This window comes from Lycium barbarum, chromosome 11, assembly GCF_019175385.1.
Source record: "Lycium barbarum isolate Lr01 chromosome 11, ASM1917538v2, whole genome shotgun sequence".
Classification (NCBI taxonomy): Eukaryota; Viridiplantae; Streptophyta; class Magnoliopsida; order Solanales; family Solanaceae; genus Lycium; species Lycium barbarum.
The window spans coordinates 113,754,765-113,772,588 of NC_083347.1; the positions used below are offsets into that span (position 1 = coordinate 113,754,765).

Genomic DNA, 17,824 nt, shown 5'->3' on the forward strand with positions numbered 1-17,824 from the left:
GAAGAAATAAGTTGGTAAATACGAACTTATCAACTTTATCCGAATTCTCAAATACATTTTTATTGTTCTTGAAGCAGAGACCTGACTATTTTAGTCAAAAAATTAAAAAGGAAGAAAATCAATCACCTCCAAAAGCATACCGTTGCAAGGAAGGTGTTCATATATACCCTTCAGAAACTGATTGAGATAGCTTCATATTATATTATCATTGAGCAGATTATTTGTGGGTATTATTGTGACTTGTGTTATTTGGTTATACTTCATTGATGTTGACTTGATACGTGTTCTTGAGTCATTCCTAGTGATTTGATTATGAGACATTAATTGTTGATGATGATTGGGATGAAACATATACATCTTTTAAGGAACATTTGACAGGGGGTGATGATGTAGCCTAGTGTGAGCTCGTGGTCCGAGGTTCGTTCCGGAATGAGTGGTATATCGACACCATGGGTCCCCTGCAGGTCATGGCTATCTGGGGAAACATTACCATTTAGCATGTGTGTACAAATATGTGACAGAGTTGGAACTTTATTGTTTATTTTACTTCTTTGGCTTGAGCGTTGGTGTTTCATTGTTGATAAATGGGTGACTTATTCTGGAAGTGGATTATTTGAGGATCTTATTTGTGATACATGTTTGTTGTGCATGTCTACCTATTTAATTTATTTTATGTATTTATGCATGATACTAATCTTAGTTGGACTATGATACCCACCGGTACGTGTTGTTCGTACTGACCTACACGTGCTGCACTTTTTTTGTGTGTGCAGATTTTGAGCTAGAGACGTCTTCCAGACCTCGCATCTAGTTGAGGTTATTCGTTACCAAGATCAGAGGGTGAGCTCCTATCCGTGCCATGCTGCCTGAAGATCTTTCTTTATTTCAGATGTCTATTTTCATCCCAGACATTATGTTTATTTTTAGACAGTATCTCTTCTTTTAGACATTGTTGGTTAGAGTCCTCCTACGGTGACTTTCAGATTTTGGGGATGTAATAGCTAGATTTCCGCACTTGCCATTTAGTTTATTTTATTGTCAGACATTTTATTCCATTATACGTGAGTAATGTTTATTAATTAGCTTCAGTAATTGGAATTGGCTTGATAATGGGTTAAGGGTTTGATTTGCCCTTTAACTTTCATATCATGATTCAATTTTAAATTCTTTTACCGAGTTTTTTAGTGTTTACTATTTATAGTTACATATTAAATTAACAAAGATCAAATAATATCTTCGCCCAAACAGTAAAAAATAAAAGATAGGATTTTTTTTCTGCTATTCCAGAAAAAGATCTTATTAATGTTAATTGTTTACTTACTTTCTCAGACAAAAATTATGCATTTATTAGTCTTTAAGATATTTTTCTATACAACAATCTGCTTAAATTCTTCTACTTCTCCAATTGCCAATACGTGTATGTTCAAACCACGGCCAAAAAAAGTAGTTAGCATTCTATATCCAAAACTTCATCTTTGGTCATGAACTTAAAGGTTGTGAAGACTCAAAATTCTCATTTTTATGAAATTTCTTAAATATTTCTAACGTAAATAAATTTGCATAACTGATCAAATTTAATCTATTATTTATTTATAAATAATAAATGAGGGTTTCAACATGGCTGCATAATAGTAAATAAAATTCAAACTAAGGGCATTTTCGTCTTTTAGTTATTTGACGTGTCCTTTAACCTGCAAATGAGAGCCTTTTGGTGTCGGGCCTGAGATAAACAAATATTGCTCCTAATTGATTTTCTTGAAACCAAAATTCAGTAGAGCACGATTAAAGCGATCAAAGCTTCGAAACATCAGTTGTCTCTCATTCGTTAGAATGGAGATGAACAAGCGTAAGTTTTGTTTCGTTATTTACCAAGTTCAAATTTGTAAAGAACAAAACAATAACTTGCCCAATGTTCATATAATTTATAGCTCATTCGACTATCGGATCAGGATTCCCCTTATTCCTTAGTGTATTTTTATCATTTTAACATATGAGGAAGAGATAAAACTTGGATGCGTGTCCTAATTAAATGTTGTAGGGATTTCAACACATTAACTTGGCAAGTTGAGAGAGTTAGCATCATTTCATAAATTTGTCATTAAGAAACATTCCTTGCCATTTTAATTCTGCCAAAATTTTCAGTCTACTATTTCTTGGCAAAATTTGTAGAAATTCCAATTTTTCACTTAACTTTCAGTAACTGTTATTCTTTGATTTATCACCAGTGAAATATGTTTTTCTTCTTATTATTTAGAATACAATTGGAGCCACATGTAGACTCCTGCTGATACCGTTAGATTATAAGTTTTGGTGGTATTTGGCGTCTTCTTTCCTTTTTACTTTTCTACGTTGTCTTTTTCCTTGTTTAACTTAACTTATTCTGTCCATTATGGTATACATTGGTACTCCACAAGTCTTTTTCTTATATGTTATTTTTTAAAACGGAAAAGGGTCATATATGCCCCTCTATTTTATTTTATTGTTGAACTTAATCCTCATTATACTTTTTCGCCATACATATCCTTACCGTCCGGTAAAGTTCTAAATATATCCTTAGTTTGACGGAGATGCCACGTGGCGTCGTTTGAGAGGAAGAACCAACCAACATAAAAATACCCGTACCCGCCCCATAACCCGTCGGATCCCCGTTCCAAATTAAAAACCTCTCCCATCAGCAAAAATGGAGAAAATCTAATGCTCAACTTCCACGGGAACGACCATCCAAATAGGGTGTTAATAAACAACACAAATGTTGCTGGAAAACAATCAAACCGTCGGTCAATTGGTCACTCGTTTGTCGCTACACATGAACAATGCGTTTCAACCGACATGACCAAAAAAATAAGAACAGCCACCGACTACCGTCCCTGCCAAAAACCCCACCTAGATGTGATGTTGATGTTTTTTGGAAAATAGAGAAATTACTTTTGCTGCTGCCACATGGTGCTCTTTCTTTCTTGAACATCATTACAGCCACTTCCGGACGTTCTGATATCAGGTTGGTTGTTGTATTCATTATTTTTTTAACTTCTAATCTGTCAGCTCAATACCCTCCGATGGTTATACATCTTGCTTTATCTGTAAAACAATTCATGTTCTAACTACATTTCATTGGTTTTAATTAATTGGAAAGCATTTAACATGATTATTTGTGTATTCCTTCTTTTTTATCACATCCACTGTTTCATGATAGAGCAATATTATTTGTACTCTCTCTATAACTTCGATATTAGGAGTGAAGCGTAGTTACTTTGCAGACTATATCCTTCTTTCTTTCTATTTTACAGATGTGTTTCATCTGATTTTCACAGGCCCTCTCAAGGCTGTTCTTGCCACAGATTTGTTTCTTTTTATGATTTTGCCCATATTTCCTCTCTTTTTTCTTCGTCTTATAGCGCTTCTTTTGAGTTTTCTTTGTACTTCCTACTTTCGCATTTCAGTGGGTGGTGCAACTTCGATGGGTTTTAATTAACAAGGAACAAGCTAAAGAGTATAATTGGATATAGAAATAATCTCTTCATCTTTAACCCCAATTTCCCTATTTTGTGCTTGCTGGTCATTACTATTGACACATAATCAACTGAATTGATAGTTGAATCGTATAAAGACACTTGGCACTCTGTCAACCACATATGACCCAGCAAAGGAGTGTAAGAACCATTAATAAGACTTTGTTCAACTGTTCATGCAGAACGCTTGCCTTTTTGCTATTTGATCCTACGAATTTTTCTCTCCGCATCTTTGTTTTTGTCTTTTGATCCTTTTCCTGCCTCGTGCCTAATATTTAGTCGATTTCAAAGGAGAAAAGTGCTCCTGCATGGAAGCCTCACAGTTGGTGTTTAGTATTTCCTTTTGTTTGCCAAGTATTCATTTTACCGCGGAAATTGAGGCAATGTTGCAGGTATTACCAATCTTGGCCTGATAAAATGCTGGTTCTTTTTCACTTTGTGATAATTGTTTTTTGTTAATTCCCCCTCCTGTTTGATTTGTCTTTGTCTAACAGTTGTCGATGTGTTCTCTAACCCATTCAAAACAATAGCATCTTCGTGTTTTTGTTTCCTATGCTAGCCTTCTATTCACCTCCAAGTTTAGATGTCATCTCTCTTTTGCACATCATTTATTCGAAATTTCAAACTTTTTGGTGCTGTATCAACTGTATCAACATTATCATGTTTAAATATTTTACTGTAATTCTTTTTTTATCGTTTTCCCATTTCTCTGTGTGTGTGTGTGTTTTTTTTTTTTTTATGGGGCTGTATGAATGGTTTGCTGTATTCACAGAAACATAAGTATAAAGTTGCTAATCAAGGCGACACATTTCCTTTAATTTTTTTTCCCTTTTTTTATTTGCTCTTCTTCAATTTTCTGTGTGCTTGTGGGTATGTTTTCTTTTGCTGGGATGCCTTTTCACCTAATTAGGTTTTTGTTTTGTTGAGGGCAATACCAACGTGCTATTTGACCTTTTGCTGCTGTAAAGTTGGATTGAGTAGAATTTCCTTTCCATTTTAACTGCAAATGTGTATGGTGTATGGAGTTCTATATGCCTGCTTTATGTTTTCTCAAGAAAGTATGTTAGATTTCTCAGTGCTTTAATGATCGCTCAATTTTATAGACAGCATTACCTGAAACTTCTATTCTTCAATATTATATTTTTACAAACACTAATTATTCACCTTGTTTACCTTATAAAGTAGGTCCCAGTGTCATGGAAGATCACAACAAAAGCGCCTGCACCTCGGCCATCAATGCATCGCATATTCTTAATATATAGATAGAATATACATAAATATCCTATAAATCTGTGGTCAGCTTGTTAAACTCAGCTCCTTATCAAATATCAATAAGCATATCTTTGTAATCTTATTATGTGTGCAGCTTCTGTGTTGCTTTTAATCGAAAGATTTTGTCATCATTATTCCACTTTGTGCAAATAAAGCTGATTGTGTATCCGCTAAATTTCCTCCATGTTGGACCCGGCTGGCACGGGCCATACACCGCTAGTATATATTAGAAGAGCCATGGTTTCGATATGGCTGCTTCATTGATTAAAAATCTCAACTTAAGGGCATAGTGGACTTTTCAGTTATCAACTTATACATGTCTTCTTTAATCCTACTGGAACAACCACGTGGCGTATCCTCCACAGCTAAGTTCTGTTTCATACACTTCTAACATTTTCTTTCGTTCCTTTTCCATGTTAATCTTTTGTAAACCCGAACTGGTTAATTTTGCAAATCTGAATTGGTTTATCTCTAATGACTGGGGAAGTAACAGGTGAAAGGTTTATGGAAGCGATGTATCATATTGATTAGGGGACTTTGTGATTTTAACCTGGGATTCTAAGTTGGAGATTTTGAGATGGTTTAATATTTGGTGCTACTTTTCCGGGTTCTGTTTCCATTGAATCAAAGGAGTGCAATTCCTATTTGGTATGTTCTGTGTTTTGTGAATGCTATTGAATTTCCATTTTTTAGTGTGCTATTCCTGAATTTCAAAGTAAGCATCATTCACCCTTTTTCCTCTAACATCATTTTTTCCCTTATAATATTGTGACAGCAATCAGAGATCACTAACATCTTCAAAGATTAGCAGTCAGTTATCGATTGTTGTAATAAGATCTCTAAATTCTGATAAGTTTTTCCCTTCAATCCATTTTTTTTAATTCCACTTGTTTGCTGGTAATTTCTTGCTGAATTGTATCTGATCTACACATGCTTGTCTTGAGATAGATATGTCGGGTGTTGCTTGTTGTATTTTTTGATTAATTTTCTCCTTTGGCACGAATTAATTAATGCAACATTAAATTCTATTTGTTCAGAATATCTTGAACCGCCGCCCTGGAATTACAGGAGAAGACGCACAAGGAAAGAGGGAGGATTAGTGATATGCAGTTAATGCTAAAATACGCTTGGTATGGTTAGTTCATCAACTTGTGTTTCTATCTTTTTTTTTTTGGAAGGATAAAATGGAAGACGACATTGCAACTACATATTTTTGGTCCAGTCCTGTTCCTTTCTTCTTTTCTTATGTGATGAGGATAATAATAATTGAAGTGGATATGCACACAGTGTCCTATCATATGCCTGACTCATTTTATTTGGATTGATGAAATTCACAATTCTCTTTTGATTACTTTGTAACAAAGGGATTAGCTGATGCCGTTGGTGATGACTGAGGTGCAGTAGTATGCACCGCAGGTTTCAGCCTTCACGGGGTCTGTTGGCCCCATGAAAGGTTAGCCAAAGTCACTCTGCAAATAACATTCTTTATTAGGTTGAAACGGATGGTGTGAGTTTGTCAAATTCTCGATTTTTATGCTTTGGATCACCAAAAAGTATAGTGTTGTCAATTGATATGATTTGTCAATTATCTACGGTATTGAATGTCATTATATATGCTATGCATATTGGCTTGGAGTATAGAACAAACTCAAGTACACCATCAATGGAAATTTGGCAGTGAGACCAGAAGTTGTCCATTAATATGATGGTGTCTCTAAGACATCCTAGACTACATTCTTAAAGCGTGTTAATGGCTTCAACTTGCTACAACTTGGTTTAATTAGCGTTGCTACATTCTCATTTTAACATCTTTTGTAATTTTATGCAACTTGTTTGTGTTCGACTGCTTTTTTAATTCAGTATGTTAGTTCTTAAAAGATTTGAGTTGGTGGTCAACCTACTGCATGTGTTCTTGTCGGATATTAAAAGGAGCTTCAATTTATTTGTAATTCTACTTTGTTTGTTGAATTTCACCTGTCCAAATTGAATAACTAGGTGCAAGAGCAGAGCAAAGATTCAGCAGGGGAGAGGGGACTAAATACAAGCAGAGCAAACAGAGGGAAAAAAAAAAAAAAGAGAGGAAAACAATGTAACCAATATATCAGACATTTAATTAAAGCTATGGCTATCATATATTCTACGATTGTCTTAGTTGTGAGGATAAACAAATAATACATTTGGTTAAGAAAAGGAATTTGTCTTTCTCTTGGTAATAAATGGGCATAACTCTATAAAATTTGTATGTTAATGAGATGATTAGAACAAAAAATCACTTTTTGAACTGTGAATTCCTGTGTGTATATTTTTTGTGCGTTTCATTGTTCGAGATTTGATGCTGGAGTTGTTTAAATTATTCAAATTACAGAGGCCTACAGATAAAAAGCCATGTTGCCAACTTGCTGCTCCAAACAAAGGAAGATGCAGTACTCAACAGAAAGAGCTTCCAAAATCAAGCAAGCGGAAGTCTTTCTTTTTGTGTAGCACTAATAGCTTTAGTACAATTTTTTTTTAATCTCTTTCCTTAATTCTTTAGGTAGCTACTTTCTGGTTGCATTTAAAGAGGCCAACATTGAAGGCTTGTATCACATTCCTAAGGAATGTGTATTCGTAGAAATGGAGGAATTTGAGTATCTGTGCTTTACAATTCTAGAGGGCAGAGACTAAAGCCTTCTTTTGATTTTTTTTTCCTCAATGTATATGCTGCATTTATATACTTTTGATGTCCATCATTTTGTATATTGTGCTCAATGCCTTTAACTCAACTGTCATGGAAAATCCAAAAAATTATTTGCCGTACTACTTGTATTATCTGAAATGTTTACCATTATATTCATGCTTTTGCTATGACTTGTTTCAAATTACTGGTTAAATTGTCTATATATACATTGATGTGAACTGAGCATTTTCGATGCTCCTTTAGACATCCTTTTTAAAATTCGAGTCTGCTCTATGATAACGGCTTCCGGCATTCCTGCTTTATGTTCAGCGATACAGCTGGGTAATAGAGTGTTATGATGTTTTTTGCAAGGATAGCTGTAGAAGCTTGTTAGGACATTCAAGATAGCTATCTAAGCTATTTTTTTCTTGTAGATGGTGAACTGCTTGTGGATAGAAATGTAGCAAGATTTATAAATTAGTGTTCCATGTGTTCTCACCAATCTTTTTGCCTTGCATTTAAATAATTTTGAGTGATGATTACTATTTTGTACTTGAAATATTTATCTTTAGATGTTACTTTCTTTTTTAATCCGCAATTTCTTATAGAAGTTAATCGAAATGAAATTTCAGACTTCCACGATATTGGCCCCTGCTGGCATGGGCCATTACTATCTAGTCAATTTAGAAGTCTAAATATTATATTGTTAGGTTATGTAAATTGGAATCAAAACATATTTATTCTTTTTATCAATCTTTGATTCAGTAAATTTTAGAAATAAATCAAACTTATATTAATTCTTTTTGTAAATCAATTTGCAAAACTTATATTATATTGTTAGTTTATGTAAATTGGATTCAAAACATATTTATTAATCTTTGATTCAGTAAATTTTAGAAATAAATCAAACTTATATTAATTCATATATTTAGATCAAATCTAAAAGGTTTAAATGACACAAAGTTCAAATATATTTTCCATTTAAATAATAAAAAAAAACTTCTATCTTTAAAATTTTAGTGAATACTCGTTGTTTAACTTTAATTGGAAGTAGCAAAAACAAAAGTATTAATTTGATGGTGTGCTTATGTAAGAAAAAAGGAAATTGAATTGGTCTTAAATGTTAATTTTACAACTTAAATGGTCTGATACAAGAGGAATAAAAAGCACTCCTACTTTTCTTAATAATCTTCCTAAGGCAAGCAATAAAGTAGGACCCACATGTAGAAATGTACACATTCACACTCGTGGCATTAAGTACCTCAAAGCTCTGCAACTTGATAGTGACATTGTACTGGAGTTATTGAATAGTAAGGGGTATGCCCGAAATTAAATCAAAGTTGCCTGATTTTTTAGTGAACCCGATGGTCTTACTGCACAATGTACAACTATTCTATACTGATATTTTTGTGAATTGACTCTTTTGCCCTTGATCGTCCCACTCTTCACCTTAGTTTGAGTAATACTCTTTAGTCTAAAAAGTAAGAATTGTTTTACTAATTTGCTGTTAATTAAATTTTACCTCATTTAAAGTTGAAATTTACGAGGATGTTACATATCGTATTGAGGCGGGGTGTCTGAAACAGAGGCTTGCTACTGGAGGACCTAGGATGTTCACCAAGAGGGTTCAACATATAAGAATATAAATGCACACAGAAACAAACTAAACAAAGTTTGATTAATTAATATTGACTATTACAATTGTATTCTACGATTTTTCATTTTCTGAAACCTATTCATAATACTCTCATCAGAAAAGGTATTAAATATTCTTTTTTCTACATAAGGCACTATACAACCGCTCATGAAGTCATCGATCATTTGATTTCGCAATTCACTCTTGATCAACTTCATTGCCGAAAAAACTCTTTCAACTGTAGCAGTGGCGACTGGCAGGAGCAACGCAAATTTTACAAGGCGAAACACAAGGGGATAATGTAAATGCTTCTTTACTTTAACTAGCTGTTCAGAAAGATTACCAAATCCTTTTAGGTTGGAGAATCTTCCATCAACATCACGGACATCAACAATATAAGTCTCTAGCTCATTCGTAAGAGTAAACCATTATATTTTCACCAAAATCATCAGGATATAATTCAACCATTCTCAGTATTTTCTTGATGTCAAAACTAGAAAAAGTGTCAACTGGTTTCAAGCAAGCAACTCCAATAAGCAAATCCGTTCTCACCTCGGTAAAACGTTCCTTGAGTTCTTGAAGTTTCCAATCAATAATCTTAAAAAATATGTCAACACGACAATGATGTGAAAAAGTATACTCGGCAACTCTACGTTGAGATCTTCCAAAATTAACATAGAACTCATCAAAATTAGGTATGAAAATATCATACTTGACACAAAATGCAGACACATTCTCAATAAGCGGATCCCATCCTTCATCTCTTAGATCTTGCAATCGTTTCTTCACCACTTGAACAAGTAACATAGCATTTACAATTTCTTTTTATTTCTTCAGTAATGATTCATTAAGTTCATTTGTGATCGCCAAAATATCTCTCATTAACTGCAATATGGAAGCAATCTCAAATGTTTAACAAACCCTGAGAAATCCTTTTGCCTTAGCTCTATCTTCGGCACATTTGGAATCAACAACAATAGTATCAAGAACATTATTAATAGAGCCAAACACACTAATGAAGTTTTTAAAATATTTGTTGTGTGAACCCCAACGAGTATTGGCAACCCTAGTAAGATCAAGTTCTTGATTCAAGCCCTTACCGGTTTCAATCTCGCCCATATCTAGTGCCTCTTGAATTTTTTCTGCTTGAGATTCTAGAAGTTCATCCATGCGTTTAAAAGAACCTCCCACTACATTTAAGAAATTAGAAACCAATAATACAAGTTCTTCAACTTGAAGACATTTTTTAGATACCCCGACAAGACTCAATTGAAGTTGATGAGCAAAACAATGAATCGCATGAGCTGATACACTTTCTTGCTGAATCAAAGTTTTAAGGCCACTTAGATGCCCTTGCATATTGCTTGCCCCATCATAGCATTGTCCACGTGTATGAGATAAACTCAAAGAATGTTGAGCAAGGTAGTTAACAATTGCTTCTTTTAAATACAAACCACTAGTATCACGAACATGAACGATCCCAATAAATCGTTCCACCACAAATCGCCATCTATCAACATATCGCAAAACAATTGACATTTTCCCTTTACGTGACACATCACAAGATATATCAACTAGCAATGAGAAATAGTCTCCATTTAGATCGTCCATAATAGCTTTAATTGTTTCAAGCTTACATGAAGTGATAATATCTTTTTAAATTTTATGAGAAGTCAATTGATCGTTTTTTGGAGCCATTTTCAACACAAGATCACTAATTTTATCACGCCGCTTCGGATACCATGAAAGAATTTCAAGAAAGTTACCTTTGTTTAATGATGATTCATCTTCATGATATCCACGAAATGTCAATCTTTGATTCAAAAGCAGTCTCACCACATCAATTGAAGCCTTTAAACGAATTTTGTGCTCAAGCTTAGTTTTATTTTCCGGATTTACAAACACAAATTTAATTGATTGTTCTTGTCGCATTAGATCTTCACACTTCTTCTTTGCCTAGTTATGATCACTGTTCAACTCACCAACATACGTATCTGATCTTTTCTTTTTGTGACAACTCTTGAACCTCATACTTGAAAATGGTTCTCCTCCACCTTGATGAATGCTTCCATCTTGAAATAAATAACAATGCAAACAATTAATTACATCTTCTATGACATTATACTCCAACCAATCATGATATTTTTTATACCATTTACGATTAAAACGACGTTTAAATACGTATAAATCTGTTTGAGGAAACATAAGAAGTTGAGGTTGATCAGGATGTCTTTATATATATACTCGTCTTATCTCATCATGTTCATCTAGATGACATTCCAGAATGGGTATTCTTTCCTTTGAATCTGCCCATAAAGAATCCAACTCTACTCCTTGCTTTTGTTTTTTAGCAGAATGATGATTTTCTTCTAATTGATTCAAGTATTCTTCCACCTGAGGAGCATTTGGAGCGGATGAACTTGATTGTGGCAACTTGGATGATACAAGAGAGAAAAATCTCTTCATTGAATTTTGAAACTGCATTACCAAATTAAAATTCTAATTATAACAATAATATAACAGATATATTTAAACTTAAATTTCAACTAAGAAACAAAGATGAAGTGCTATCACTGGGAAGCAAACTTGACATTGTGCTATCACTGGAAAGCAAACTTCAGAATGTCAGGTATACAAGTTTGGATTCCACATTACCTGAATATTAAATTCATCAAACTAAGTTTTGTAAGTGTAACTCCACAATCAGTTGAGAAGAAGAAAAGAATGATCAACAATAGACAATTTGCTTCAAATTTCTCAATTAGTCAAGCATTCTATTTTTTACTTTACTTCTGACATGTTCATTGTTCAATGTTCAACCATATTTAGATATTAAAAATAACTTCACTCAGATCTACTACAAAAGAACTAAACATATTTTTAGGAAGTACCAATTTAATTCATATTATTGACAAAACACCACAAGAAGACAGTGAAAGGTTCAACTTAAAAAAGACTTAGATTTATGGAGCGAAGGTTGTGTTTCAAGTTTCAGCCAAAGAGACCAGAGACCTGAGGGTTTGGGAAATGGGAATTGGGGATTATTTTAAATTTTTAGATTGGGCATTGGGATCCTTTTTATTTTAAGCTCTATTATTAAAAAAAAAAAAGTTAAAAGAATCTCTAGTTTGCCCCGAAAACTTTCCTAAGTGTTAAATATTTTAAAGAGTGGCAAAAGAACCAAGGAACAGGGATAGCTCAATTTTTTTAAAAAGAAACTCTAGTTTGCTAAGTGTTTATAATTGTATTTAACTATGTTTAAAAGAAAAGTGGATAGCTCAATTGTTGTCGGAATGATTTGAAAAAATTGAACCCACTTCGCCACTGGGCTGTGTGTTGCATTCTGTTTAAGTGGAGTCAAATTCAATATATACATGTATATCTTTTAAAAAAAATATTAAATATACAGGTATATATAGTATTATTTTTCAACGAAGTGGGTTCATATGAACCCACTTGACACCATGTGGGTCCACCCCCGAGGCTTACTTTCAGAGTTCTGTGTGATATGTCTTCCGTGACTTAAATGTAAGTTCTACAGATGGTTAGACCGACTATGCTATATGAGGCAGAGTGTTGGCGAGTCAAGAACTCCCATGTTCAGAAGATGAGAGTAGCGCAGATGAGGATGCTGAGATGGATGTGTTGGCACACCAAAAGCGATAAGATTAGGAATATAGATATCCGGGAAAATGTTGGGTAGGCCCCTGTAGATGATAAGATGACGTAAGTAACGCTGAGATGTTTCAGGCATGTGAGGAGGGGAGAGGCAGATACCTAGTGAGGAGGTGTGAGAATTGCGGCTTGAGAAGGGTAAAGGTAAGCCGAAGACGTATTTGGGTGAGGTGATTATGCAGGATATGATACAAATTCAGCTCACTTAGGACATGACCCTTGATAGGAGAGTGTGGATCTCCAGAATTAGGGTAGAAAGGTATTGGGTAATCTGGCACTTTTCTTTGCTGTTTCTAGAGTTTTAGCATTATTTTTGTATTTTCTTATTTTTGGATTTGCATTAGCATATGTTATTTCTTTAGCCTCGATTATCCTATTATCTTGCTATTATTTTTTCTTATTGCTAATGTGTATTTTTTGTCTTGTTATGAGCTAGGGTCTCCCGAAAATAGTCCCTCCTTGTGGGATTATACTGAATATATATGCTGTTGTTTAAGTTGAAATAATGAGTATTGGAATTTGTATGTTAGTTGATCAAAATTTGCATTTAACGAAGCGTTAGCAAGTTTTTCAATGTGCTCTTTTGGAGTACTCAACATAATAAGCATTTGAATAAAACAGTCATGAGTACGGTGTACATGGACCAAGTTGGTTCGGTTTTTTCAAATACCAAAACAATTGTATCGGGTTTTTAAATTTATAAACTAAACCAAACTAACAAAAGTCGGGTTTTTCAACTTCGGATTTTTTGGGCTTTTTCATTGAAGTCTTCATACAAAACATATAATTGGTGCCTCAAATATTTCTTAGTCCTAGTAAGATACTTCTATATTTTTAAAGAAAATAACACAAAATGTGAGACGAGTGATAACATTGTACTAAATATTCAACAGAAAAATAAATAATAAAATTGCATATAATTAATATTGCTAATTAATAAGCCATAATAAAAATAATGATAATCTAAATGTGCTAAGTCATGCTAAAATATATACGGCTAATAATTATTAGTTACATACTAAATATTAATTAAGTTATGCATTTTCATTGTCTAAGCTAATGCAAAACTAAAAAATAGATATCCAACATTATTATCATTTTTAGTGTTAGAATTGAATTTATTTTGATCAACATTAGTATTGATTTGGGCTTTATTTTGGTTAATAACCCCTATGAGATAAAGGGTAACTTACATAAATATAGCTACCTTTTATTGGCTTCTAACTAGATATAACTATAAAATGCAAAATTACCAAGCATAGCTACTTTACTTTAAAAACGCGTGTATTTCTGTTTTTTTGAAATATAGAGAAATACAGTGAACAGTAAATACGCTCCAGTGAAATCAGGAGCTATTTATGGAACAGATTTTTTGAAATACAGTGAAATACAAAATGGGGTTGTGTAAAAATAGGTTATATTTTTGGAACAGATTCTTCTTTTTCTTTTTAAATGGTAAGTTAAATTAAATCAACCATATTTCAAGCATTCCATAACAGCTCACGAATCTCTCTCAACTTTTATCACAATCAAACTTTTTGAATTCAAAAACCACTAAAGATCTGAAAACTTCCAAATATATAAAAATTATACGCTGGAATACAATGAAATATGGTTGATTGTTTAAGAAATATAAAGTTGTAGTATGTGTATATATAATGGAATACAATGAAATATATCAGAAACTATTTCATAAATTAGAAATACAAAATGCAGAATTACATTGAGATACAGTGAAATACAAAAATCGTGAAAACAAAGTGGAGCAAAAATAGACTCTACACAAGAAAAAAAAGTTAAATACATTTAAATACAGTGAAATAATACACTGAAATATACTGAAACATTTTATCAAACACTTGGTGGGCGTGAAACTCTACAACTCTCATCAATGGTGTTTCTACAACAACAACCTATTCTCTTACTCCTAGATGATGCTACAATATCATATTGCTATAATCAATTCTATTCTTCATCACTCATAAGATAAACAACACCACATGATTAACAAACATAAGAAGGATTTTCCTCTTATTTCGGCCTATCCATGGAGATTTAGCAAAGAAATTGTTATGGTTGAGATTCAGCCATTGGCTGGAGATCCTCCACTACTTTTGGTACTACTTGAAATCAGCAAACTAATGGAAGGAAAAGCTTGGAATTTTGGTACTGCTTGGAATCATCAAACTGTGGTGGGGGCAAGAGAGGGAACGGGGAGAGAGAAAGAGAAGGGTGAGGGAGAAATAGATTTGAGAGGTGAGAGAAAACCAATTTAAAAGAGAAACTTGTGAAATACATGACACTAGTTATGATGTGTAATTTAAGAAAATATTTTAGTTATGAACAATAAATAAAATAAAAGGTAGTTACTATTCATAAATAGGTCTTAGAAGTAGCTATGACAAGTAAATTTTCCATGCGATAAAACTTATTGGACCACTCAAAATTTCAAGTCTAAGCTTGACATAATATGTAAAAAGACAAAAAGTATGAAAAAGTTTAAGAAATACTCATAAATTACATTACAAATAATATTCTTATGTATAAAATATTTATAAAAATTGTACACATGTAATGTCGGGTTGGTTTGGTTCGTTTTGATTTTTTTTTTAGTTAAAACCAAACCAAACCCATTATGGTTGAATTTTTACTTTCAATACCAAACCAAGTCAAACCAAACCACTAGTCAGGTTTTTTCTCGGTTTGACTTGAATTATAGATTTGAGGCGGTTTGTTAGTTTTCTTTGTACACGCTTGTCATGTGTAACGACCCGTTTGGTCATTTAAAGCTTTTTCCACTTTTCCCCAAAATTGCCCTTTTCGTGATTTCATTTCGGTGTTTAGGAATTATGGGGATGGATGGCGTGGTTCCCGATGTAATCAAGCGAGTTTGGATTGGTTTTGGTGGGTTTTAGAGATTTCAGTTAATGGAATTTAAAAAAGTTGACCAAAGTCGACATTGGGGGTATTTCGTCATTTTAGGCGTTGGAGGTATTTCGTAATTTTCAAAGTTTTATCGATTCCACTAGGTCCGGAGTGTCATTCATGACTTAGTCAAACTTTTAGTTCTGGTCCTGAGGCAGTCGGTTGTGATTTGGGTCATTGGTGTTTGGTGTCTAGTTTCTAGTTTCATTTTTTGTGTTAGCAAGGGAGAGGACGCATTCGCGTGGACCTCCTCATGTCCGATGGGTTGGACCGGCCCAGGCAAGAAGCCTCGCGTTCGTGAAGACCAAAATTCTTGGACCGGGTCGTGCGTCGCCGTGATTGCGATGGGCCTCCGCGATCGCGATGAAGGACTAATCATTGAACAGTGATTTATTCCGAAATTCAAAGGGGAAATTTGATTCTCAAATATTTGAAGCTCTAGGACTCGGTTTTGGATAATTTCATGTTCTAAATTCAAGATTCTTCATTGGGGTAAGTTTAACTTCCATCTAGGCTATAATCCACGATTTCATCCATTAATTTTCATTTCAATCCATGTTTCTAGGTTTGAGATAAGGGGTTTTCCATAAATTAGGATTTTGGAGTAAACAGTGGAACTGAAGGCTAAATTGTGGTTAGATTCTCATGAAAATTAGGCTATGGACAATTTAGACTATGAGTAAGATAAATTTATGATTAATTTCCAATTTTACCCTTGGAGTTCGAGTTTGATTATTTTGGGTTCTTTTTGTGTTCTAAACCAAAGTATAGCAATATAGGCATTGATGGACTCGTGTGATCGCGTAGAGCATTAGTTTGACCATGTGGAACTTGATTTCACAATAAATTACCATTTGACCTCCGAGAGTTTGGAACAGGGTTTAGATTGACTTTTTGGTTTCGAATCCTTTTCATAGCAATATGGATATTTGTAGAATCGTATTTTAAGATAGAATTCATATTTGACAGACTTTGACCGTTCGGAAGTACTCCGGAAGGGAAAGGCATTGGCGTGAAGGTTCATGGCACCTGTTTGGCCTTGAGGTAGGTTATGGTTTATTCTTTAGACTACGATTGGAGGGCATATATAATTTATAAATATTGAAGGGGTATTGAGCGTGATGGAGGTCTCACCTTAATGATTGTGATGAGTACTTAGGTGGGTACCGGTGTATATTGCTGAGTATCTAGAATGACAAGGAAAGCCTGTTGATGTTTCGGTCGTGGTTGTGGTGATAAATCCACTTATATTGGTATGTTTGTTGTTTATGTGGTCTATGATAGCCGTGATTTGACTGATACTTGCCTGATTGAATTGTTATCTCATCAATCCACATCTCATATAATTGTGAAAGGAAATTGTTCTGGATTTATGAGTTGACATATGTATCTAGTTTGATTAAGCATAGTTATACTTGAAATTCATAATTCTGTTGACATAAGATATTATGATTTTGCATTCATTTCCCATTTATATGTACACATGCATAAGTTATGACAAAGGAAGGATACGATATGGTATAAGGATCGGAATGAGGTATGGTTATTGTTCTCACAATCCGACGGTAAAGTCAGGCGGTACAGTAAGTGTCTCACAGTTCGGCGGTAAAGTCGAGCGGTATAGTGAGTAGTCACAGTCCAAAGGGAAAGGACCTCGGGGGGGGGGGGGGGGGGGTATAGTGACAGGTATATAGAGCTCGCGTGTCCCCATAGGTCACGACTAGATGGAATGACCACTGTCATATGTGTACCACGTTTGATATTGGCCAATGTATTGCATTCATATATTCATCTATCCATTTGTCTCTTATTCTCCTTATATGATATGTGTTTGGTTATTTAGTGTAGTATGTGATTCAATTGGGCATAGTGGTGAAGTTAAGTTGAATTGATGCATTGAGTGTTTGACTTCAATCTTTATATTCTATTTTTGTGTTCCCTTCGTTGTCGACCTATGACACCTATGAGTACTAGTAGTTGTACTCATACTACACTTGCTGCTCTTTCTTGTGGTATATTTATTGATCCTTGATCTAGCACTAGGCCTCGTGACTGATCCCGAGATGGTCCATTTCGAGATTACAGCGTGAGCCATTAGACACTTCCGCAACCCTGGATCTCCTCCTATCTTATGATTCCGTCTACTTAGAT

The 17,824-nt window shown here is 34.0% G+C and overlaps 1 protein-coding gene and 1 long non-coding RNA gene across 12 annotated transcripts; one reads left to right on the forward strand and one right to left on the reverse strand.

The window, feature by feature from the left end:
* The first annotated feature begins 1,737 nt into the window (after window positions 1-1,737).
* Window positions 1,738-7,577, forward strand: LOC132617530 (uncharacterized). 11 transcript variants are annotated; one of them, XR_009573766.1, is made up of 4 exons: window positions 1,745-2,998; window positions 3,801-3,901; window positions 4,692-5,916; window positions 7,147-7,529. It is a non-coding gene; the product is annotated as an uncharacterized LOC132617530 (long non-coding RNA). The 11 variants fall into 11 exon arrangements; XR_009573761.1 differs by having other exon boundaries at window positions 1,738-2,998; window positions 3,801-5,916; XR_009573765.1 differs by lacking the exon at window positions 3,801-3,901 and having other exon boundaries at window positions 1,749-2,998; window positions 4,695-5,916.
* A 2,408-nt stretch (window positions 7,578-9,985) lies between these two features.
* Window positions 9,986-11,557, reverse strand: LOC132620145 (uncharacterized). Its single transcript, XM_060334845.1, has 3 exons — window positions 11,318-11,557; window positions 10,840-11,029; window positions 9,986-10,725 (listed from the first exon to the last, which is right to left on the reverse strand). The coding sequence occupies exons 1-3, from the start codon at window positions 11,555-11,557 to the stop codon at window positions 9,986-9,988; spliced, it is 1,170 nt and encodes a 389-aa protein (XP_060190828.1).
* Between the last annotated feature and the right edge of the window lie 6,267 nt (window positions 11,558-17,824).

What these genes read in the sequence shown, in the direction of transcription:
- LOC132620145 (XM_060334845.1), bottom strand. Translation starts at nt 11,557, where the DNA reads ATGCAGTTTCAAAATTCAATGAAGAGATTTTTCTCTCTTGTATCATCC. An exon ending in AACATGATGAGATAAGACGA is followed by an intron (nt 11,030 to 11,317) that starts GTATATATATAA and finishes GATCATAACTAG; the next exon opens with GCAAAGAAGAAGTGTGAAGA. An exon ending in TGAATCATCATTAAACAAAG is followed by an intron (nt 10,726 to 10,839) that starts GTAACTTTCTTG and finishes AAATTTAAAAAG; the next exon opens with ATATTATCACTTCATGTAAG.